The sequence below is a fragment of the Chlorocebus sabaeus genome, chromosome 1 (assembly GCF_047675955.1).
Source record: "Chlorocebus sabaeus isolate Y175 chromosome 1, mChlSab1.0.hap1, whole genome shotgun sequence".
NCBI classification, from domain to species: Eukaryota; Metazoa; Chordata; class Mammalia; order Primates; family Cercopithecidae; genus Chlorocebus; species Chlorocebus sabaeus.
Window position 1 is genome coordinate 14649420 of NC_132904.1, and position 25156 is coordinate 14674575.

Consider the following 25156-nt stretch of genomic DNA (forward strand, 5'->3'; position numbering starts at 1 on the left):
CCATAATGTGGAATTGACCATGATGATGATCATTCCGATGGTGATGTGAGGAGGTGAGTGGCAGAGTTCTGTGTACCATGAAGAACACAAAGATGTCCAACCAGGGCTCATGGTTGAGTGGGGCAGATACACCTAATATATAAATTACTCATTGTGAAATGTGATACAGCTTCAAACACTTTCTATGGGAAAATGAAGGAGGGATGCAAATTCTGAGAGACATCTGATAAGGCTTCTGGAAGAGGATGGAATTTCTGCTGCATCTTGAAGAGTAGATGTGAGAAAGAAAAGAAGGACTTCCTGCAAACAGAGTTTGATCCAAGGCTGGGAGCAGGAGCACCAGACTCCTTCTGGCCTCAGCCAGGCACACATAGATTTGTTCAATTCTGCTGGCCTGGGAGAATCCTTTCAACAGCAACTGGAAGCTCCATTCTGATGGCCTCGATTCATTTCTTGGAAAATCCCCCTAGGCTCCAGAAACTGAGCTCCCCAACTGAAAAAAGTGAGGTGGAGGCCAAGGCAGAATAGAAGGTTTTGGCCTGAGATTTAAAAAAACAAAGTGGAAGAGAGAATGGATTATCTTATAAGTAGAGTCGAGTCATATAATTTATCATCCAAATCTGACCTCCGGTTCAGACTTTAAAAAAAAACAAAAAAAAAAAAACCAGGTGCTTTAATTATATGGGACAATGGTCATAAACTGGAATGTATGCCAGTCCACCTTGATGTGACTGTTTGCCATTGGGCCCTGACCTCCCTTGTCATCCTGATCTCTAGCTAGCCCTCAGGATCCCCCTCCCATGACGCACTCCCAATATGCGCCACACACTGATCCCCCAATGTGTCATGGTGATTCCTGGCTGTGCCTTTGCCTGATGAAGTCTAACTCATTAATCAAGAGTGGGTTCTGATGTCAGCTCCCTTGAGAATATGTCTTTACCTGCTCCTCCCCCTCACACACACATTCTCCTTCAATCTCCCAGGAAGAAAGCATCTCTTACTCCTCTTGACAACCACCCAACCTTAGCAGTATGTTTATATGAGCATGTCACTTGGCATGAGTTCTTTTCCCAATTTGACTAAGAGCTCTTTTAGTGTGGGGAGGGTTGGTGTTGTGCTTATTATAGTTACTTTCAGGGCTCAGCCTCAGAGCATCAGGCAGAACTCTGAGATAGGTGCTCTAAATTTAGAGGTATGTGCTCTAAAAGTTAGCTGAATGAATGAGAGAAAACCAGAAAAAGGTCAGGTGATAGGAACCAGCTATCAAATTCTTTTAAATGACCCACCCCTCTGGGACTCTTAAGTGTATTATTATTTCATTCATAAACCAGTTTTGAGCCCCATTTTTGTCCATTGTAAGTGCTATAATAAATACAAACATGAATAAAACTTAGTTTTCACTGCCTCAAAATATTCTGTGCAAGTTGACCAAAAAATAATAAACAAAAGAAATGGGAAAGGGGGAGGTGGTAGCATGTGTAACCATAGGGTCTCCAAGTTCCTTTGAGAACCCTGGGTAACCGGGTGGAGGGGCTGCAGTAATTCCATCCCAGCTGATGACAACATGGAGCCTGCTGGGGTCCTGGCCCAGAGTTGTTCCTTGGACGTTACACATTGTCTTCTCTGGAACAAGCTCCTCTTGGACAATTGGGTTTTTGCTCTCTATTGGATACTGTAAGTTATGTAAAATGAAGAGGTCTTCTGCCTGATTTTGACTTCTAGAAAGCCTAGAACCAAATTTTGGTCATTTCCATAACACTTTTACTGCTAAACTCAATCTTAGTTCCAACTTTTCTTTTTTGTCCTTATATTCCCTCTTGAATAACTCATTTTTCAAATTTGTATATGATATGTATTTACATAAAACACTATATATATATTTTATTATTTTTTGAGACAGAGTCTCACTCTGTCGCCCAGGCTGGAGTGCAGGGGTGCAATCTGGCCTCACTGCAAGCTCTGTCTCCCGGGTTCACGCCATTCTCCTGCCTCAGCCTCCTGAGTAGCTGGGACTACAGGTGCCCTGCCACCAAGCCCGGCTAACTTTTTTTGTATTTTTAGTAGAGACGGGGTTTCACCGTGTTAGCCAGGATGGTTTCGATCTCCTGATCTCATGATCCACCCGCCTTGGCCTCCCAAAGTGCTGGGATTACAGGCGTCAGCCACTGCACCCGGCCTATACTTTTAAAAATAAAGAGAAATGAGTACAGAGCTAAGTAGCTATGGAAGGAGACCCGGTAAACCTCTGAAACCCACCTCCCAGGCCCACTCCTTATTTCAGCCCCAGTCTCATTCCTCTAGCCTTTCTCTTGGTCCAAATTCCATCCTGCCTGGTGATAGTTCTCTACCTCATAGAGATGGGCTGTCATAAACCAGATATTCTTCAGTTCCTAAAAAATTTGACAATGAAAAATAAATTTAAATTCAATTTCAAAACTATGTTGGGACTAATTTTTTTAAAGCAAGTGTGTGCGGGGGGGGGGGGTGCAAGTAAAATTGGGGGGTGTATGCTGTAAAAAGAATATGTTGCAGCGTTGAAAGGCTGGGAATCACTACGTTATAGGTAAACAGATTGGCAAGGTTAGGAGCTCAAAAATCAGATGGAGTTCAAGGAATATCTGCTGAGCTTCATGGTTTGGGAGTCTAGGGTTGGGAGAGTATGAAGTAGGGAAGAAAGATCTTCTTTCCTTTCATTTAAATTACTTATTTATTCATTCATTCTTAAGAAGGATTGTACTGAGGATAAAATGCACCGAAGGAGAAAATACAGGCGGAAAAAGTCTTTGTGACCTTGGGTTAGGCAAAGATTTTTAAACATAACATCAAAAGCACAATCTGTAAAAGAACAAAAGAATAAATTGGACATCATTCACATTTTTAAAATCAGGCTAAGAGGAGGAGAACCAAAAGGCTCTGAAGCACAATATTCATCTAAAACCGAGGTCAGCAAACAAGACCCACAGGCCAGCCATCTGTTTTTGTAAATAAAGTTTTTGTTTTTTTTTGGAATACAGCCACACTCATTTGTCTATGTATTATTTATTGCCTATTAATAGCTGTGACAAAGACCTTACACCTCATAAGACTAAGACATTTACTCTGTAGCCCTTTAAGAAATAGCTTGCTAACCCCTGATATAAAGCACAGAATGCCCAGCAGATCCCTAAGATATATTGATCTCTTCAAAACTACAGTAACCCAAGTGGTTAACTGAACCTGCTACAGATACTATACCTACGATGGTCTAGTTTTCTCTAGCCTAGAGCAGCTTTCTCCTAGAATCTAGATCCCCCAGTTTGTCCCAGTGTGCTATAAAAACATCATTATTTCTATGAAAAAGGTTGATAGGCATTGGTATGAAACAGTAATTCTCCCATTGCACACCATTTTGCATTCTTTCCATCGCTATCTCTACCTGCCTTCTTCCTTTTAATCGGTAACATTTGGTGATCTCCTACTATACACCAGAGAAGACACAGCATCTGCCTTCAAAGAGCCCACACTCCACCAGGAGAGAGGCGTATACACAAATAATTAATATGCAATGTGTTATGTAATATAGTAGTTATATAAAGAAAAAGTGTTCCCAAATACCTACATTTTAATCCCAGCTCTGAGACTTTGTGATTTAAACCTTTTTGAGCGTAAGTTCTCTCATCTTTAAAGTGAGAATGATATCAGCAAGTGGAATGGGTTGTGGTAAGGGTTAAAAGAGCTGCTGTGTGCAAAGCAACTTTTTCCATGTCAGAGCTCAGTATCTTTGTCTGTAGCAGTGGTAGTGACAGTAATCACTAGTAGAAGCAGTACTGATGGAAGATAAATATACAAGGTAAAGTTGCAGCAAAGAGGAGATGGCAGTGATATCGGGGTACTAATCAGGGACATTTTCAAAAAGATGACATGGATCTTGAAGCATGAACAGGAGTTAGTTATGTGGAGATGGAGGAGGGAGCATGGATAGAACAAAATAAACAACATGAAACCTTTCTTAGGAGATGCAAATTTGCCCAAGATAAGAAATGGAAAGTGGGTGGTTTACCAATATACTTTAGGTCTACTAAAGTTCTGGTGACCCAGAATCAGAAGGCACTCTGTGCTTGGATTTGAACAAGAGGACCCTTTTAGCTCCCTTTAGAACTAAGGCAGAGGAAACAAACAAACAAAAAATAAAATAAAATAAACAACAAAAAAAAGAACTAAGGCAGATGATGTGACATGACTCCCAGTGAGTTTTCCTTGTCTTTCCTATCCTTTCTTCTTGTCTTGGTCTCTGTAATGCTGATTTTGTTTGTTTGTTTGTTTTTTGGCCAGAGTCTTGCTGCGTTGCCAGGTTGGAGTGCAGGGGCATGATCTCAGCTCACTGCAATCTCCACCTCCTGGGTTCAAGCAATTCTCCTGCCTTAGCCTCCGGAGTAGCTGGGACTAAGGCAGGCGCTACTATGCCCAGCTGTTTGTGTTTTTAGTATAGACGGGGTTTCACCATGTTGGCCAGGATGGTCTCTATCTCTTGACCTCGTGATCCACCTGCCTCAGCCTCCCAAAGTGCTGGGATTACAGATGTGAGCCACCGCGCCTGCCTAATGTTGCCTAAGAGGGTCACTGATCTATATATATATACAGAATGAAATCTAAATTCCTCAGCATGATGTTCAAGGCCCTTCAGGACTGAGCCCCAACCTTCCTAACCAGCTTCATTCTGTCACTCACCTCCTCACTCCTTCCCCCATGCTTCCTAGTCTCCATATTCAACCTAACATATTTAAAATCTAGGCTGGCAATTTTCTATGCTATGCCTGATATCTATTCCCTCTTCCTTGTTTCCTGCCTAATTTATTCTCTATCCTCCTAGTTGGGGAGGGAGTGTTCTTTGGTTCTTCTCTCTTCCTAAAACTCACCATCCTTCTCCGTGGCTTTCCATGCCAAATCCTGTCATGTTTTTCAGGGCTGTCCTCTTTTGTTCATCATTTGAATTTGGCTCTTCACCATTCAGATTTTTGCTTCCACAATATTGCCCTCATAAGCCTATCTGCACATAGTAGCTTGAGTACTCATTTAAATAAATATATATCCCATCATGTCACTTTCCTGAATAAAACTTTCCAGTAGTTCCTTTTTGCAGTGTTGATGCAGTTTAGCCCAAACCACTGGGACAATGTCCATAGTTAGACAAAATTGAGTTTACTGGCTTGTTGTAATGAGGGAGGGAGGGCACACAATGGGAAACTTTGGAGCACCCCCATGAGAAAGTGTTAGGAGGGATTTGCTGTAGGATTTGGAGTAGGGTTAGTTAATTCTGGGAATGAATTAATGATGCGTGGCTTTGCTCTGGATTGAGTACTGTCGGAAGAGCAACGGCAATTCTAACACTGCATATCTTGGTTTTGTTTTTTAAATCTAAGAGCTGCTCTTTGTTACCCAGGTGGCAATACTAATCACACACTGACCTGTTGTCTGTGCTCAGCTGTTAGAATAAAATCCAGATCTCTTTCTGTACATAAGCTTGTCACTAATGAGGAGGAAAAAAATGTACCCTTGATGTCCAAAACTGATCTGTTTACAGCTTGATTGCAATATTATTAGAAGCTGGTCTGAGGCTCACAGCCCAGTGAGCCTAAAAAATCTAAACACTATTACAGAATAACAACAAAGTTACTTGGAGACCATGACAAAATGAAACAAAACAAGGTCACCTCATAATTTTCTCTTGTCTAAGCATAGATAAAAACAAGATCAGTGCATGCACAACTCACAAAATACCCATAGAATTGCCCCCACTTTCTGACAGCATCCAATCCAGAGCAAACCTCTGCTTCCTTAGAACCACCCCCGAATCACCCAAACAAAGCCTAAATCCCATAATAGGTTCTAACACACTCTTAATGAGACACCTCAGTGTTCCCCAAGGTATACATTTCTCCTCTTTGCAACAATAAACCCAGCTGTTTAATAGCTGGTGTGTTTTTCATAATCTTTGGCTCAAGGGCCTTGGCACAGGCATTGTTCCCCTGCTCACCTGACTAACCTGGCTTCAATCAACTTGGCCTTCCTTCAGTTCCTTGAAGATAGGAAGTTCATTTCTGCCTTGGGGCTCTGTACTTAACATTATCTTTCTCCTACTAAGGTCCACTCATGGCTAGCTCCTTCTCATCAGGGGAAATGTAAACTCTTAAGAATTAAAGAAAAGGAAAATGGTAAAGCTTTCTTAAAAATGGCAGAGTAACAACGAAAGGCATACACCAACGATGCCTACAGAACAGGCTATGCTTGTGTTCCAGTCTCTCACACTGGCTGTTGCTAAGGCTTTACCAACGAGAACACCATAGAAAATTAAATCTCCTAGTCCAAGTTTTGCTCCCCTTTCGCCTAGATCTTTACTAGCTGGGACATTGCTGGGAAGTTCCTGAGCAGCTCGTGATTTGGGTGTAGAGCTATGAGGCCCTAGACAACTGTCCCTGTGGGTTTTCCACTCTTTGCCTTAATGGCCACTACTTTCAGTAATTCTCTACCACCTTTTCCATTTCCTACATAATTCTTATCACCTTCTAAATTGTACTATTGTGTGTCGCTGGTCTTCCTCTACCAGAATGCACATTTTAAGAGGTCAGGGACTATGTGTGCTCATCTTTGTCTCCTATTGCCTCTACCATTTCCACGAATAACTAAAACATTTTTTACCTTGAGCATTACAGCATCTTAACGGGTTCCTCTGCCTCCAATCACTCTCACCTCCCATACAGACATAAATGAATTGCCTTTCTGAAACAAAGTGTAGATGCTGGCACTCCCCATTCAAAAACTTTTCATAGATTCTCTCCTCAGGGTGTTGTCACCTCACTCATCTCAACCTGTCTTCTACCATAGCTGAGAGCTCTGAACTTTAGTCAGGCTGAATGGTCCCAGAGGTGCCACATGCTTTTCAGCAGCCAAGCCTTGACAAGTGCAGCGCTGCTTCTTTTATCTAAAAGGTTCTTGCCCACTCCTCTCTATTTTTTCCTGAGGGCGAAGTCCTAGTCACCCTTCAAGTCCTCATTCCCAAATTGCCCCTTTTGAGAGGTCCCCTCTTTGATCTTTCCTTCTTCTGTCCTTCCACAGCTTGTTGTTGCCCACATGACCCTACCGACTGCACAGACTTCTGTCGCAGTAAATTGTACATCTGCTTTCCCGAGACCGTATTTCAAGGGCAGAGACCTATCCGCTCTCTGGGCCTTGGTTTCTTAATTTGTAAATCAAAGTACTTTGTACCTACCTCATAGGGTTGTTGTGAAGCGTAAATGAGTTAAGGCATGCAATTGGAACAATGACTGGAACACAGTAAACACCATATAAATATTTGCTACTATTATTATTAATTTCTGCACTCTTAGTACTGGCCTAAAGCAGACGTCAATATGTATTGCTAAATTTGGTTGGAGTAGGGCAGGACATTTTCAAAAGACTGAGCTTTAGAACTTAGAACCTGGCTGGGAATATTGGCCTTTTTTTTTTTTTTTTTTTTTTCAGTGTCTTTTCAAGTTGTTTGTTGTACTAGTCTGTTCTCACACTGCTAAAAAGACATACCAGAGAATGGGTAATTCATAAAGAAGTTTAATTGACTCACAGTTCCGTATGGCTGGGGAGGTCTCAGGCAACTTACAATCATGGCGGAAGGCGAAAGAGAAGCAGACACCTCCTTCTCAAGGCAGTACAAATGAGAATGAACGCAGGAGGAACTAGCAAACACTTATAAAACCACCAGATCTCGCGAGAACTCACTATCACGAGAACAGCATGGGCTGGCATGATTCAATTACCTCCACCTGGTCTCTCCCTGGAAACATGGAGATTGGCCGGGCGCGGTGGCTCAAGCCTGTAATCCCAGCACTTTGGGAGGCCGAGACGGGCGGATCACGAGGTCAGAAGATAGAGACCATCCTGGCTAACACGGCGAAACCCTGTCTCTACTAAAAAATACAAGCCGGGCGAGGTGGCGGGCGCCTGTAATCCCAGCTACTCGGGACGCTGAGGCAGGAGAATGGCGTAAACCCGGGAGGCGAGGCTTGCAGTGAGCTGAGATCCGGACACTGCACTCCAGCCTGGGCGACAGAGCGAGACTTCCGTCTCAAAAAAACAAACAAACAAACAAACAAACAAACAAAACCGTGAAGATTATGGGGATTACAATTCAAGATGAGATTTTGGGTAGGGACACAGCCAAACTGTATCGTTTGTGTAACCTCCAACCCTACCTCCATCCCAAGTTTTGGAGACAGGAGTCAGGGATTAAGAGAAATTAGTCCTAAGCCTTTACCTTACCTGTGGAAGAAGGGTTGATCTGACATGAAGACACTTGCTTCAGAATGTTATTTATTTATTTATTTTTGAGATCGAGTCTTGTTCTGTCACCCAGGCTGGAGTGCAAATGGCACGATCTCGGCTCACTGCAACCTCCACCTCCCAGGTTCAAGCAATTCTCCTGCCTCAGCTTCCTGAGTAGCTGGGATTACAGGTGCGCACCACCACACCCGGCTAATTTTTGTATTTTTAGTAGAGACAGGGTTTCACCACGTCAGTCAGTCTGGTCTCAAACTCCTGACCTCGTGATCCACCCACTTTGGCGTCCCAAAGTGCTGGGATTACAGGTGTGAGCCACCGTGCCCAGACCAGAATATTATTTTTAAAAAGCTCCCGTGAGTGCCTTGTTCAAATAACTGTTACCCTGAAAGGAGTAACATATTTAGCCATTACCTCAGAATGCATTCCTCAGAATGGGCCACATCTTTCCCCCATCATATCAGGGGAGGGATGAAATGTAACACCCTTAAATTATAGTAGAGGTGGCAGTTGGAGTGGCAAAAGAAGTCTGGGTCATGAGGTGCTGTTCCTAGAGCTCCTAAAGGGTTATTACAGGTGAGGGAGCTAGAGGGCGCTGCATACAAGAGAACAAGAAAGACTGACCAGATGTTTCCTAAAATGAGGCTGGTTTGATGGAGAAGCAGGAAAGTGCAGTGGGGGTATCCATGGACTGTAGGTCTCATTCTGCCACTTTCTAGCTGGGATGCCAGGGCAAATTACTGAACCTCTTTGGCTTCTTCTTACTGTGTTTAATGAAGAGATTGAACTAAATGAAGTTTGAGCTCCTTCTGGTATTAACAGGAGGGTGTAGGCATATGGTGGGATGATTCTAAGTCTAAATGCATGCTTTAATGTATCCTGGGCAGCTCCTTAGTCTGCATATTTCCTTGGCTCCCTCTGGAGCCTACCAGGCTTCTCCAGGACTTGTCTGCCCCTGCCTACTGTGAAAGCTGCCTCCTGGGGGTTGTAACTCTCCAGGGAGGTGGATGATTCCTGGAGGCTGTGAATGAGACTGGGTCGACCTCCAGTGGCCAAAGGCCAATAGGCACAATACGGTGAAGTCGAAGCTGTGGCCAGATCATTCCTGGTAAGCAGGTGGTGTTCTCTGAGATACAGAGCTTGCTCCTCAATCCACTCTGTGAATCCAAGCTACCTGAGGCATTAAATATACTTGGTGATGTCTGTATGTCAGTTACAAGTAATTTCAGATACTCAATTTGTCTGTAACAACTGTGAAGTTACTTAGCTATTTTTCATCATTTTCATTTCATAAATGAGGAAGCTCAGAAAAAGAGTGACTTGTCTCAAAGTTTAGAAATTTATATAGACTTTGTTACAGAACAAAATTCTGTGCAAGCCTGTATTGGCTTTAACCAAGGAGAGTGGATTAGAGACAGAGAATGGATTTCAGAATAAGAGAATTTCTATTACTAGATGTCCTATGGCACAAGGTGTAGTGAAGTCAGTTTTAGAGTCAGAATTAAGACTCCAGCGCTGTCAGATGCTAGAGGAGGAAATTTGGGCAAGTTAATTTTCATTCTCATTTTCCTCATCTAAGAGATAATATGTCAGAGGATTAAATAATATAAAATAGTGCAGAGCTGCTTGACACGTTACATTATTCCCTTTCATACAATCCTAAATATGTAGATAGAAATACACAATCTCTCAGTAACTGTTTCATATTTTCCTCTATGTGATTTTCAACAATTTGGTTTCTACCTCCAACCTGACTAAAAATGGGCTAGTCAGGATTCTTCTCTTGAAGTCAAAAGCTTAATTGTGGGAGGTGGGGGGGGGGAGTCAATTAAGCCATGTAAAAGGAAATCTTTTTCATCTGCAGTCTAGCTGTTAGGACTACATATTCAGAGGGCAAAGCATTGGCCTGGTGATATAGGGGCAATCTACCTTTCCTAGGCTGAATGGCCCTGGGAGTTTTGCCCAGTGTGAGTGGCCTGGCATCATGGAGATTTACTCAGCACACTTGACTGAGCCTGGCCCTGACTGGGAGGATTATGTTTCATCCAATGCTGAAGTCACTTGAAATTCCCCTCATTCATCCAAAGATACAGAAAAGAAGTAACTCATGGTATTGCTAAGAAAAGAACTTTATTGTTAGCTATTCTTGCATCTTTTATTTTCTATGTGTTCAAACCAGATTGATCCAACACATCTTTTATGTTAAGAATCACAAGCACACAGATTTTATCTCACACCCCGACATTTCATCAAACTATCAAATTATCTTATTATGTCTTTATCTGTAGTTCTCAGAGTGCTATAGAAGCCAAGAAATGAAGTTTTTTATCATTTTTTGCTTTTTGAATGTACCCACATTCAGAGAGCTCATTCTTGGATGGGTCTGATGCTTGCAGTGGAGGTGGGATGAGGCAGGAGGCCAAACCATTCTTTTTAAGAAATGTCCTGACCTAAAAACTACATTAGTAACACACACACACACACACACACACACACACACAGAGAATCTACTGAAGTGAAATCCAAATTCTACTCCCTCCCCATCCCCTTCCTCTTTACCAATCCCCTTTGCATCCCGGAGGAGGTCTCTCTGCTTCTTGTGTCTCTATTTCACCCCTTAACAGAGATGCTCAGGTACCGCATGAGGAGCTGAGGATTCACAAACAAAATTCAATCTAAGTAACTTTTCAGATATGTCTTCCTGAAATATTTACTAGTCCTCTCCCTGTCTGACAAGTGATCACAACAATGAGTCATCCTTTGGGCATTAATCCATAGCAGCCTGAAATAACAGCAATACCAGAGCTATGACTTTACATTTTCCATTTTTATTAAAACTCTCACTTCACTTAAACCTGATTATCTTAAGGCTAATTTTATTCCATATTTGGCCTTCAAATTTGTGCTAATTTGCAAGCCTTTCCCAAATCACCTCTTACATGAATGCAAGAAAAATTATCATCCATGAAATTACTTGACTCAGGAAAACGGATCTCTTTACCCACAGAGAGGACTTTTCAGAAGGTACTCTCTGAAAAGGAGGCAGAAGAAATTGTTTTCACAAAATGAGTTAGGGCTAGAAACTAAATCTATGTACCTTAAACTATAATTCAATCTATATAGTTATACCATGTATGATTTCCCAGAGATCTTGTCCGTATCAGATTAAGAGAATAAAACCTAATGAACAAAATCTTCTTGGGGTTCTATATCCCTAAAAAAACGTATTTCCATAGTGTCATCATTATCCTCTTCTTTACTATAACACACACACCTAGAACACTAATCCATTGTCAGTCCCTTTTTCTGTTTATTCATTTCAAATAAACACGATGCAATGTCTACACATTCAGATCTCATACATGTTGCTTTTTGTGGCATGGTCTACTGATCATTTCCCCTGTATTGTTTTCTAAGATTAGCTTTCCCCACACTTCTTTTGGGTGCATATTGTATGCTTCTTGAAAGACAAATACACAACGTTTTGCAAAGTGCTGAGAACACACTTGGTAAAAACTTGGTGATTCTGTGACTTAATTGTGACTTACACAATTTTCTATCTCCTCCCATTCTATGGTTAGTACTTGTACCTTTTGTGGACCCTCTGCCACTTCAAGTCCACCTCTTATACATACATATTCCTTTATATGCAACTCATGAGAGCTTAAGCCAAGCTCCACTGAGTTCTGAAACTTCTACAGATGTCTGCTGCTATACCTGTTGAACATAAAAACACTTGGAGAGGGGACACTCATTTTTTAAAAACTTCTTTTTTGGTGGAGGGAGTATGGGGACAACATCTTATATTAATAAGCAGAAACTTCATTATTTGAGAATGCTGCTGTTGAGCAGAAGAAATGATTAAGACAAAGTTTGAATGGAATAAGACTACACATTCAGTGCCAAAATTACAAATGACCACCTCTTCCCTTCTCTCATGACTTCTATTTTGTACTCAACCAGTCCAGAGTATTTTGTAGTTTTGTATTGAGACACAACTCCTACTTCCTCCAGGAAACTACTTTGGGGCCCTGTTTTCCTTCCTTTAGCTTCCTAACAAACCTAGGACTTAAAATTTCGACTGTGTGTACGTGTGTGTGTGTTTGTGTGTGTGTTTACAGAATCTCTGGTATCTCCAGTGAGAATAGAGTGAGCCTCACCCTTTCCTCATGACTAAGTCCAGAGAATGTGAGGTGAAGGAGTTCTGTGACTTTTTAACTTGAGTAGTATTCCACTCACTGTCCACAAGGCTTGGGTTACACTGTCTGCATCACTGATTACAGTAACAGGGTGTGTGTGTGTGTATACACATACACAACCATATTGCCACAAATGCATACTAGAAAGCAGGGCCTTACCTTCCCTGAACTGTTACAATGCCTAGCCCAGAGTACTCTGGTAATAGTGACTTCACGGAGTTTTGTACACACACCTATGTGAGAAAGGATACAAGCTAAGCTACTCATCCACACCTCATGAAACCTATGGGAGCTAGCCCTGACTCATGGTTCATTTATGAATACAGAAGCCCCGATTAATTAAATTAACCTGGTCTCCCCATCCAAGATCTTGAGTTTTAATTGATAAGTATAAAATAGACACACTTGAAAATTTTTGCATTCACATCGCACCACCAGTACATGGCCTTTTCCATTAATGTCCACATTGACCAACCTTTCATACTATGTGTGCTTCTTACAAGAAATTAAAAGCAGAGCCTGCCCCTTTGTTGCGCAGCACAGAAGCTTTACTGTATAGTTTCAGAGTCTCTGGCATCTCCAGTAGGAACAGAGTGGGCCTCACCCTCTCCTCATGACTAAGTCCAGATAATTTGAGGTGAAAGTTTGATGACTTTTTAACTTTAGTATTCCACTCATTGTTCACAAATGCTTGGGTTACACTGCCTGCCTCACTAATTAAAAGTGAGGTAACCTGGTATAAGCTGTGCCCAACCCAATATTCGAGAACATTTAGTGAGCACTTTAAAACCAGGCTGTATTACTAAACATCCCCAGCTTCCAAAGTTCAGAAGTGTGGTGGGCCTAATCATTTTCCAAAATGGAATCTTAAGATCTCCAGCTGCCCTCTTCACTGCCAAGTATGAAAAACAAATCCTGACTTTAATGCTAAAATTCGCAACTGACTTCTGAGGACATCTAATGGCAGCTGTTTTCCAGCGATGGGAACAGATTACATGGATGCATCTTCCAACACCCTGTGACAAAGAGGTGCAGTGATTCATCATCAAGCCTCTAAAGTGCAAGGCACATAGGCTTTACAAGAATGATCTGTGTTCAAACTCTGTGTGCCACTTGTTAGCTGTGTGAGCTTAACCAAATCTCTGTGAGCCTGTTTTCTCATCTACCGAATGGGAGCACCACCACCTTGTTCACAAGGTTGTAAAAGCTGTACATAATATACATAAAGACCCTTAGCATATTGCCTCAATATAGTAGATAATAAAAGTTAGCCATTATTATTTTTATTCTCTTAAGAGTTTAAATCAACTAAAGAGTCTGATTTTAAATTGAATCTTCTCAGACCGAGTCATCCAGAACTAGAATTAACATATGTATATTCTGTCTGTAAGGCTGTTAAATGCCTGTAGAGGTTACTTAGAGGGTTAGAAAGATTAGAACCCTGAAGTGGAAGGACGTTGTCCCTGCTCCCACTCTTACACCTGTAGCACATGCACGTGTGCACACAATCACACCCCCCAAGCTAAACTTGTATGCCCATTTGTGTATGTCTCCAATGTTACTTGATGAAAATGCCTGTAGTCCTTCAACAGGCTGCAGGTGGTCAGAGAAAAAAAAAGAAAATGCCTGTAGTCTTAATCGTTTTCAGAAATTTAAGATGCGAAAGCAAGGCCCCAGGTAACTATCTATATTCCATTAGAAGAGAAAGCAAGGGAGAAGGGGCTACTACATATTCTTGTTGTTAGCAATATAATGGCTCCCATGTGCTGGGATCCCAGTCTGATGAGAAGAAATGACACGAAGGTCATGGATGGACCTCACTGTCCACTGTGAAAGCTCCTGCAGCACCTTTAGGCCCCACAGCTTCTTCTCAAAGAGACCACCATCTCCAAAACTAAAAGGCATCCCATCAGCCTCATTGCAGGGAATCTTGTATTCCAGGAGTATCATTAACTCCTCTATCTGGTATGCAAAGGCAGCAACTTGGAGAAGAAGGGTATGTATAGCTTGATGGAAGTCACCTTTGGTTGGGGTAAAATGCACCTGCTGGTCTTCTAAAAGCCTGGCCAACAAAACACGGAAGGTACGATAAGCTTGAAGGTTCTCTTGGAGTCGCTCTGCCTCGGTCAGCTCACTCCACTGATCAGTGCTTGCCACTGGCACCCCATCCACAGAATCCAGGTTGATGTTCTCGTTCAGGCCCTGATGCTTCACCTGGCCGAGGATACAGGAAAACACCACATCTTCTGTAATCACCCCAATATCCTTAAATCACTCCTAAATTTCATACAAAATCTCACCCACCTCTCTGGCCGAGGATCCAAGCTGTAAAGTAAATAACAGGTCTACAGTAGGAACTCTTCATTTGAGCCCCATGACTGGGCTTTAGAAAGACCCAGTACTCCCTGAAATTGAGTACCTATGGATTTTTCTTGGAAGAATGTTCAGATTTCATTGAGTTCTAAAGTTTGAAAACTGATTTAGAAGAATTTCTCCTTCTCACTTCAAACTTTCTAACTGGAATATTTTAATCATATTAAAGTTTAAGTATTTTTAAACATACTTGTAGACAATGGCCACAACTAGGAAGCCCTGGAATATAGCCATTGTAGAATTTCTCTAACTTCCCTATCCCCACTGAGCACTCCCAAAGAGTCTGAATTCTGTCTGGTGAGGCTGTACAAAGATAAATCAGTTCTCAGAGAGCCTAAATTCAAAACTCTCTACAAGGGCTGGAGTATTTCCACAGCATATCTTAGGTGGAAATTGATGGGGATCCCCCGGCTATTAGAAGACAAATCTGGAACTCCACAGTTAGCTCAAGAATTCGACACTTCCACAAGTCTCCAATGAATCTTCTAGGAGATCCTTTTGATAGCTTACCTTTCTCTTTAGACGTACTGTACTTTTGGTGCAGAATACTAAAAGGTGGGTGGCTAATGCTATATAAGAGAAATTGGTAGGATTTACAAATTCCTCCCACGTTCATAGTACTCTATCCCATAAACCTTTCATTTACATAGCTGAAAAATTCAGAACAATGGCTATGAAGAACCAAGAGGGCCCATGGCTAATCTGTTCTAGTAGTATTCAGGATATATGCAAACCAATTTGGAGTAGCCTCCAAGACATATGAGCCAATCCTATCTAGAACCCCATATATATTTTCTCATTCAAGTAACATAGCTCCTAAACAGCCTGGAGGAAGAAAATAAGGTCACATGGGTTTCCTCAAGGGAAGGGCCCATGTCAAATAACCTATATGAATGACTATATGATTAGAGCTTTCACAATTGGTAATGGAGCTGATGCATGATGGTAAGTTGCTGGATCAGAAAAGATGAAGGGAAAACAGAAAACAGCAAAATAGGCAACTTACGTAAGATTCCGTAAGAGCAGTCAGGTCTGAACGAATCTTCCTTGCTAGCCAGATAGAGCGGCTACAGAGGTCCCGACGGTGAGGGGTCAGCGGTGAATGCTCTGCGAAAGCCATCCCTTAACTGTCCCAGGAAACAAGTGAGCTGGGTTTACTCCTGTCTACACTGGTCCAAATAAGAAATGTGACTCTCACAGATTAAACCCACTGCACATTCTCTACTAATGGGATTGTGCACCCCACCCCCACCCCCTGCCTGACTCAGAGGTGGCAGCAAATTCCTAGCTGTGGATTTTTGTGCCTGTGGAATGAAAGGGCCCTTTTTAATCAGACTTTTTTTTTCCCTTGCAGCGTCTGCCTCCATCTCTCTCCTCCACTCAGTACTTAGCACACTTGTTTCTACGTCATTGTTTTGCTTTTGCACTTAGCAACAAGGTCACTATCATACTAATCCTCATGGCACCCCTGCCTAATGTAATCTATCTCATACACACTTAGAATCAGTTCATTTTATTATCACTCTCCCTTATGCTTCCCATGTCTTTTTTCTCATAGGCTGGCGAAATGTTCATTCGATGAAATTATTATTGATACAGCTGCCATTTATTAAGCAACTACCATGGGTCAGACAGTGAGCTAAATACTTTAAAGCAATTCCATTTGATCTTCAGAATAATTCTGAGGTAAATGTTATTTCTCCCATATAATAAACTGAAACTTCAAGAAATAACATTCACAAAATCAAGTAACGAGGCTTGAATTTAAACAGAAGTCTGATTCTACAGTTGTTTCTCCCACTGACTTTCCAATTTCATTTTCTGTTTAGCTAGTTCACATTTTGTTCAAGAAACAAAGGTTGCGTCAAGGAAGTCCTTTAAAAACATACCATTTTTTCACTCCCATCCTTAAGTACTTTTAAAGATAATTTAATTTAAACGTAAAAATCAAGCAAGGGAGCATCTCTTATTTCAATCCTGGTGCCTTCCTGGTAGCTACAGAGGAGGAGGAAGGTACTATTTAGGCCTGTTCTCTTCCAAAGAACAGGAAACACCCAATGCTAACTTGGTAACATTTCCAAAGCAGTCTCACTCAAGTGACAACATGCTTTCCTTTTTTTCTCCCCTACCCAGTCATACCACATGCTTCTTAAAATAAGAGAATGAGCTGGACTTTGAAATGACAGTATAAGAGTTAAAAGGTACTTGGAGAGTTGTCATTCTATTGCATTTAACTTAGAGAATGATGCTTATTGGGTAAGGGCTAAAGATTTCATCCCTAAATGAAAGAATTAGCTTTCATTATTTATATCACAGATACTGCCAATAAGCTGAAACACATACTATCTTAGAAGCAAATTTATAAAAGTAAACAATAAATGGGAGATGTAAGAGAGCAACCTGGGGCAGCTACAACAGTATGGCTTTTAAGAAGGCAAAAGGATTGTAGTTTTCTCTTTTTCAAAACAAAAACCAGTACTTGATACAAATATTCGATTTTGAAAAGAAGTATTGATATTAAACGCTATCAAGGTTTTGTCATTATCAGGGTAAAATTAACCTCACATACTCCTTAATGTTCCATCTACTAGGTTAATATGGCCAGTTTTCCTAGGAAGAATTTGTCAAAACATCAAGATTTCCAAGTTTGCTGAATAACAGAATCATGTCATTTCAGCATTAGAAATCAAGAACTAAACAGTCAAAAATCAACCACCTGATTCTCAACAAAAGCAAACAACAATATGCCCCACACAACACCTGTTCTGAGAGCATCTGATCTGCTTAGCAGCATCACATGTTTCACCCCTAGGATAACTGTAACTCAGTACAATCAAGGAAGACAAGTTGCTTCCATGAAGACAACTTTTATTTTTCTTCTTTACATATTTATTTTTAATATGCCTTACCTAGATTAAGAGAAAACAAAGATTTGAAAAGCAAAGTATCCCTTTTATTATAATTTCTTTTTACATAACCTTTTCAACCTATATTCAGGTAACTACCTGTCTCTCCCATGAAAGGAGAAGGGTCCTGCACATTACAACAGGCAAAAAAGGTTTTTAGGAAATAAAATATTTTAAATTGATCCATTACATTTGTTCAATTTTCGAGTACACTGGAACGTGGGAAAAACACAAAAGGAGAAAAAAATGGCATTTCAAACAACCAGACTATAATAATCTTATTTAGATTGGTAGTACACTCTTTATATTTTTTCCCCAAACAGGTACAAAGGAGGTTCAAGTGCTCTATGTGGATGCTAGTCTATACCTTAATATTTTTATTTTACTCCCAGTACTCCCACGGCCATGGCCAGTGTTTGCCTAAACTCGCTGAAGCATACCAAGGAGTCTCAATTATGCAAAATAACCTTAGGCACCCACAAAGAAGAGGGATGCACATCTCCCAGAAATATTAAATAGCTGTATCTCAACTACAGTTTCAGAATTTAGAGCCACCAATTCAAGATGGAAATATGCAGTGGGAAGAGTTATTAAAAAGGTAACAGAATTTGACTAAGAGTATGAAATGTAGAACTTTAAGATTAAAAGAGCTCCCTGGAAGGACAATGAGGCATATGGAGCAGAAAGGAAAGCAGGGAAAGGGCTGAGATAGTTTAATTACACCAACTCTTTACTATGCAGCATCCCTTTATCAAAAGGAAAAATATAAAGTCCTTAAAAAAATTTTGGTATTGCAAACTGCTGCAATAATTTATTGTAGGTAAATGGTAGCTATGAAGAGGGCCGTTGACCCCTAAAAGAAAAAGTACAGCAAGTTTCTAATTAGTAAAACTGGTTGTTTTTTTTTGTGGGTAGAGTGGTATCAGGAGAATACACTTTCTCCCATCTCAGAAAGATTTTTTAAAATGCAGTTTGCTTTTGTGTAGGAGGCTAAAATATCTGCTGATGACTAACCACTGCAAATGAAATTTATGGAGACAAAGGATAAGTGTGACGAAAAAGCTAAGTGTGGAATATAGACGATAGCTAGTCAGAAAGTATAAAAGGGACCTGAGAGTAGGACAACATTTTTGTAGATTCATCCAATCAATCTTGTCTTTTCAAATCTACTCAATATACCAAAGTCAACTCCAAACCATGTTGGCAGGAAAGCATATTCTACATCCCTTCTATCTTTATGCCATTTTCTATCCCCATATTATGGAGAAATGGTAAATCTGCAACACTCTGAAAAGAAACAATAGCACATTTGAGACTGGTGATTGTAGGTGTCTCACTCCCTATTCCCTGGCATCTCAAATGCTAACACTAGTGGGTATAAAGTAAGCCTCTTTCAGAAATGACATTTTGTTACTCCTCTTTTTGGGAAAAAAGAATGTTTTAAAAAAATTGATAAACCATGTTTGTGAAAAACAAACTGTTTTTTTTTTTCCCCCAGCAAAACGTCATTCTTTGCAATAGCCATCACGCATTTCTGACAATAAACAATGAATAGCGTAAGCCTTCGATTCTAGCTTTTGAGGCACACAGGATAGGAATTACTCTTTACCTGAAGATGAGCCAAAACAGGATTTGGGGCTTTTGGCGATATGACCTTGTACAGAAACACTACCTTTTCTCTCCAGTGAACAGCAATAAGCAGTCCATGCCCCAACACAATCTCTATCCCTAGGAAATTGTGATTCCCAGAATTTTAGGTGAAAGTCAAAGCAATTATTATATAGGATTATTAACTTTGGCTATTGAAGTTTTTCCTCTTCTGAAGTGTTACTAAAGGGGAAAGAGAGTTTAATTTGACTTAAAATTTTAGGACTCATAGACTTTGTTCCTTCACTAACAGCAGTGTCCTTCACTAACAGGGAGCTGGAATGAACTGATGATAAAAAGCAAAGCAAAAAACAAAAAGCGAGGAGCCAGAGATGGGCCCCAAGGGAAATGTAAGGAAATGGTAGGGACAAAAAAGAGAAAAGAAATAAATTCACAAGAAACAATCTTCTATCTGTAATTTAGATTCTGAACAATCCTCCTCATCCTCTCAAAATTCCTAAGTCTCAACGCTCTAAAAATCTCAAAGAGCATACTAGTTACCACGAACCTAACATTCTTCCCTAAAAAGGCTTCCAAAAAAGCACTAGGCTATTGTAGTGATTTTGTTAGTGCTGAGGACCAGCTTTCTTCAAAGGCCACTAGAGAGCTATGATTTCAGAGGCTGGCTGTGCTTCTTCAACCCTATGTCTTGCCTTCAAAGTACCTGTTATGGAAGGGATCCCATGTCAAAATAATCTACTCTCTCTCTCCCAGCCCCACAAAATATAGCAACAAAGACTCCAAAAAGAAAAAAAAAAAAAATCAGACTTTGTTAATAAATAAGGAATCTCAGGTTCCACAACACAAAAACACACATGTTCAAAGTGCAAATTTCTGCCATTAGCCTGGGACTTTTCTCATCGTCTCACTGATACAGAGCCCTGTCTTACAGTCGAAGAGACTGTGTAGAGGGCAGCCCTCTCCCTATTGGGAGCCTGCTTCCAAGCAAATGAGCACCATTGAGAGCCATATGGAGGTTTGGGAGGGGGACTGAGATGCTGGGATCAAAGAGGAGGGAGGTGGTCCCCATATATCCTTCCTTTCTGAAACCCAGTGGGGAATAAAGGAAGAGGGGATGAGAGATGTGTGCTGTTTTAACAGCTCACCCTGCTAAGGGGCCCTAAAGTGCCAAGTCAAGCTGCCAGCCTCCAGAGATTAGAATTCTATGGTATTTGAAGATAAGTGTGCCGCAGGGGGTAGGAGCCAGAACCATAGGGCAGCAGTAGAGGAGGAGAAGGGATTTAGAAGACAGTAATATACTATTAAAAGTTAAAAGCTGATCCAGAGCACATCAGAGTTACAGGTTGGAAAGGAGGATCTGCTAATGAGCAGGAAGTCTGCTGATGGCTGGAACCGAGTATGAGAATAACCCTCACTTTAAGAGCTGCTGCTGCTTCTTTTTTGTCTACCTTTCTGGTAAAGACAACATCAATTTTATAAGGGGAGCAATAGAGGGAGAACAGGGGATGGGGATTGGAAGGGGGTGTGTGTATGTATGTGTGTGCTGTGATCCACAATGGAAAGAGCAGGCCCTTCAGTTATTTTACTAGATTTTAAATGCTTTAGATTTTTTTTTTGTCCTTTTTAACCTTTAAATACAAAGTCTGAGCTGTCCCATGCCCCAAGTCTTCCTGTCCACTAAGGTCCGGTAGAGTCTGAATCTTCAATCAGAACCTCTGTGGTAGCACCGAGTATATCTGAGTTCATAACCAGCCCTTCAGTGCCTCCACTGCTGCCGCTTCCCACAAAGATCTTCCCATCAGCCATCAGGCTCACCCGTTCTGTCCCACTGCAGTATGACTTTGACATCCCTTCAGCTTCTAGCAGTAGGCACTCTCCAGAGGTTGAGTTTCCCAAGGGCTCAGGAAGAAGAGGAAGACCCTGACCATCTGAAGGCTGCGTCAGGGACTCTGGGTTAGTGCCCAAGATATCTGTGCTGGTGATGAGGGCGCCTGCATTGGCAGCCAGAGCTTCTGCAATCAGCACCTCAGGGTGGCTTTTTGCCTTGTGTGCCACCACGCTGTCCTTCTTCTCAAATTTTTTGCCACAGATATTGCAAGAAAACTGGTAGAAGGAGTCTGCATCATGTTTCTTCATGTGCCAATTAAGAGATGCCTTTTGTCGACAAGTAAATCCACAGATCTCACATCTAAGGAGAGGAGAAAGGGAAATGGCTGATGCAACAGAGAAATAAAAGAGTGCTCTTATTCAGGGTCAGGGTTAGAATTCAGAGCTCACATATATACATACATACACAATAATCAGTAACACACTTCTTTTGAAGGATTGGGAAATGTTACTAGATGGAAAACTTATCGATTTTCTTCTGTTTGCTTGAAAAACAGAGGGAAACTAAGAAAAAGGCCACTATCTAATGCTCCCAATCAACATCCACTCATTTATTTGATGAAAGTAAACAGCAGTGAAAACTAAAATGTTTGTAAAGTGGCAAACCTTCAAGTAGGGCATATATCCTTCTCACCCAGATGTTCACCAGTAAATAATACTCACTGTAATGGCTTCTCGCCAGTGTGAATCATCCGGTGCACTGCCAGATTGTGGGAACTCTTGAAGGCCCGAGCACAATATTCACAGATATAATCCCTTTGATCTATGAAGAAAAATACTGTGGTTAGTGTTCTATTTAGACACCCTGTAAGTATTTTCCCTCCCTTACAGTAAGTAAGCAGATGATGGGGCAGGTAATTTAGAGTAAAAGCAATGCTATTTTCAATGTATAAACACTTTCGGTAAACAAAATTTAAAAAGGAAAAATATTGCTTTAAGAAAACATCCAAACACACAGTAGCATAAGGACCTGTTTAAACAACAACAACAAAAAAAACCACAAACAAACAGAAAAACAAGATAAAAATATTAAGAACTGGAATCCTCATCTCAATTTTACCACTAATCCGGGTCTTGGATACAAAGTGTTTAGCAAGTAAACAACTATATTTTCCATATATTTTATTCCTTAAAACAATTTTTTTCACAGACAATGAAAACTGAATGCTTACACAGAAAGAATTGGCATTCAAACAAAACAAAAACAAAAAACAAGAACTTGGCACTGTATAAAAGAAAACTGATCCAGAGGTAATCATATCCTGTTTCAGGTTTAAAAAATGTTACCCAAGATAAACAAACTTTTCTCAAGACTGGAGTTGCTGCTATGAAATATATGTAAACAATACCTGTACTACTTTACCTTATTCTCCTACCCATCTTCTGCACCTTTCAACTACCTCCCTTGTCACTCACAACACCCTCCACCACACTACGCAGGATTTCTGATGAATGTGGTAACATGGTGTTCAATCTACGAGGTAAAGGAACATTGTACTTATTCATTTCTTTACCACGTGTTCGGGAAGCCTGCGCCCAAAGAGGTGCTGAATATATATATTTGTTGAATTAATGACCACTACATTTTCTACTCCTTTTGCTTCAAATTACCAGAATTAATCAGAATGAAAACATGAATTTAAGTTAAAAGGTGAACAACATTCAGCCGGGCGAGGTGGCTCACGCCTGTAATCCCAGCACTTTGGGAGGCCGAGGCGGGCGGATCACGAGGTCGGGAGATCGAGACCATCATGGCTAACACAGTGAAACCCCGTCTCTACTAAAAATACAAAAAATCAGGCGGGCGTGGTGGCGGGCACCTGTAGTCCCAGCTACTCAGGAGGCTGAGGCAGGAGAACGGCGGCGTGAACCTGGGAGGCGGAGCTTGCAGTGAGCCGAGATAGCGCCACTGTACTCCAGCCTGGGTGACAGAGCGAGACTCCGTCTCAAAAAAAAAAAGAAAAAAAAAGGTGAACAACATTCAATTTAATCCTATACTCCTTTCGAAACAGCTTACAGATCACCTGGATAGCTTATTAAATGTATATGCTGATTCAACAGGTCTGAAGCAGGGCCTGAGATTCTGTATCTCTAATAAGAACCCAAGTGATGTCAATGCTGGTTGGTCTGTGTTCCATACTTTATATAGCAAGGTCTAAAAATGCACAGTTCTAACTTAGGAAACTCTTAGTATCTCCCAGGTCATGTCCACATTTCCAGTTCCATAGCCGGACAAACCTGTGTGGGGCATCTATTTGCTAAATAAATAAATTTGCAAAAAAAAGTCTGTATACACTAATTTGCAAAAGGAGAACTAACACCATAAATTGTATTAACCAACTATAAATATTTGAAATGGACTGAATTTATAAAACAGTTTTTCATAGGCTTGTGATATTTAACTAAAACAATCTAAAGTGCTTGTCAGAAATGACTTTTCTATGGCAAAAAACAGTATTAACAGGGAGCAGAAGGAAGACAGAAATTGTAGTACCTATCAAGAAACAGAAATAACTGTTACTTGTGGAAATAACTCTGAAGAAACATGGTAAAAGAAAACTGTAGACTTTGGAGTGGTCAAGTTCAATCCTGGTATTGTGAAAAAGTCTACCATATGCCAGGCTCTGTGTAGTCAACAGAATTTTATGTTATCTCATTTCATCCTTACAATAACTGATATTGGTATCCTTAATATATAGAGAAGGAAAAGTGAAAAGAGAAGTTAAGTAACTTGCCTACAGTTAATGAAGGAGATAATACACCTATCAGTATGACCTTGGGCAGGAGACATAATTCTACAACTAGAATTCCTAGACTTACTCTCCAAGATTGTTGAGAAGGTAATGTGTAATTATCAAGTGTCTGGCACATACTCAGTGGTATGCACCTAATTTGTTCCTATTAGGTACACTGCACTGAGATGGTCAGTGGTTACAAATAAATTGAATTTGAGTCTATTCTATAATACATATTGCAGACACTCAGCATCTCTTTTTGACAGTTCCTATGGGAGGTTACATGCAAATTCAACAGCTAGCTTTCACAGTTTCAATAGCAGCAGAGTATTATGCTTCTAAAAACTAGCTATGTGATCATGGGTAGGTTACTTAATCCTGCAAAGCTTCCAGTTCCTTAGCTGTAAAAGAAGATCAATATAAACAAATTTAGTGGTGTTGAACAGACTGATTAGCAATAATATACATAAAGTATTTAGTCCACAGTTGATACAGAATGCTCAGTAAAAGATCATTATCCTGGTCATAGAAGTTCAAGAAGTCAAAGGATAAAAATTCAAAAGTCCTAGTTTGTCCATCCCTTGGAAAATTGGTCTTACTACATTTTATTTTCACACCTTTTCCCCACACACTTGACTATAGAATCTTTTAAGATTTATGTTAGAAAAACGTTATCATTACCAACATGCAAAAAAAAAAAAAAAACCACAGTGCAATTAATTACCTACTTGACAAACACATTTTAAAAGTACCTGTATGATGTTTGGCATGTCGCAGAAGTTGCTTCTGGAGCCTGAAGAGTCGTCCACAAGAGGGATGGGGACATACGTATTTCTTCTTCAGCAAATGCTGGTATTTAATGTGGTGCTAAAACAAGAGAAAGTGAAAGGGGTGAAAAAAAAAAAAAAATCAAGGCTTCCTGAAAGTATTTGTCTTTGCTAAGTCAAAAGTACTGAAAGAAAACCAAATACTTAGATTTCGCACATGGATGGTGAGGGAGTATAATAAAATGGCTAAGAACACAGGCTATAGAAATATACAGACCTGGTTTCCAATCCTGGGTCTGTCATTCACCAGCCTTTGTAATCTTAGGAGATAAATATTTCAAGCTCCAGTTCCCATTTGTAAAATGGAGATA

At 40.6% G+C, this 25156-nt stretch overlaps 2 protein-coding genes across 3 annotated transcripts in view; both read right to left on the reverse strand.

The window, feature by feature from the left end:
- Positions 1 to 13035: 13035 nt before the first annotated feature.
- Positions 13036 to 16101, reverse strand: CNTF (ciliary neurotrophic factor). Its single transcript, XM_007997690.3, has 2 exons — positions 15889 to 16101; positions 13036 to 14723 (listed from the first exon to the last, which is right to left on the reverse strand). The coding sequence occupies exons 1-2, from the start codon at positions 16000 to 16002 to the stop codon at positions 14235 to 14237; spliced, it is 603 nt and encodes a 200-aa protein (XP_007995881.2). The 5' UTR covers positions 16003 to 16101; the 3' UTR covers positions 13036 to 14234.
- A 1632-nt stretch (positions 16102 to 17733) lies between these two features.
- Positions 17734 to 25156, reverse strand: part of ZFP91 (ZFP91 zinc finger protein, atypical E3 ubiquitin ligase) — a 41802-nt gene continuing 34379 nt past the window's right edge. For both annotated transcript variants that reach the window (XM_007997722.3, XM_007997712.3), the window contains exons 9-11: positions 24771 to 24885; positions 21947 to 22046; positions 17734 to 21584 (exon numbers count right to left, since the gene is read on the reverse strand). In XM_007997722.3, the coding sequence (XP_007995913.2) occupies positions 21074 to 21584; positions 21947 to 22046; positions 24771 to 24885 (726 nt within the window). In that variant the 3' untranslated portion in view covers positions 17734 to 21073. The remainder of the gene's footprint in view (positions 21585 to 21946; positions 22047 to 24770; positions 24886 to 25156) is intronic.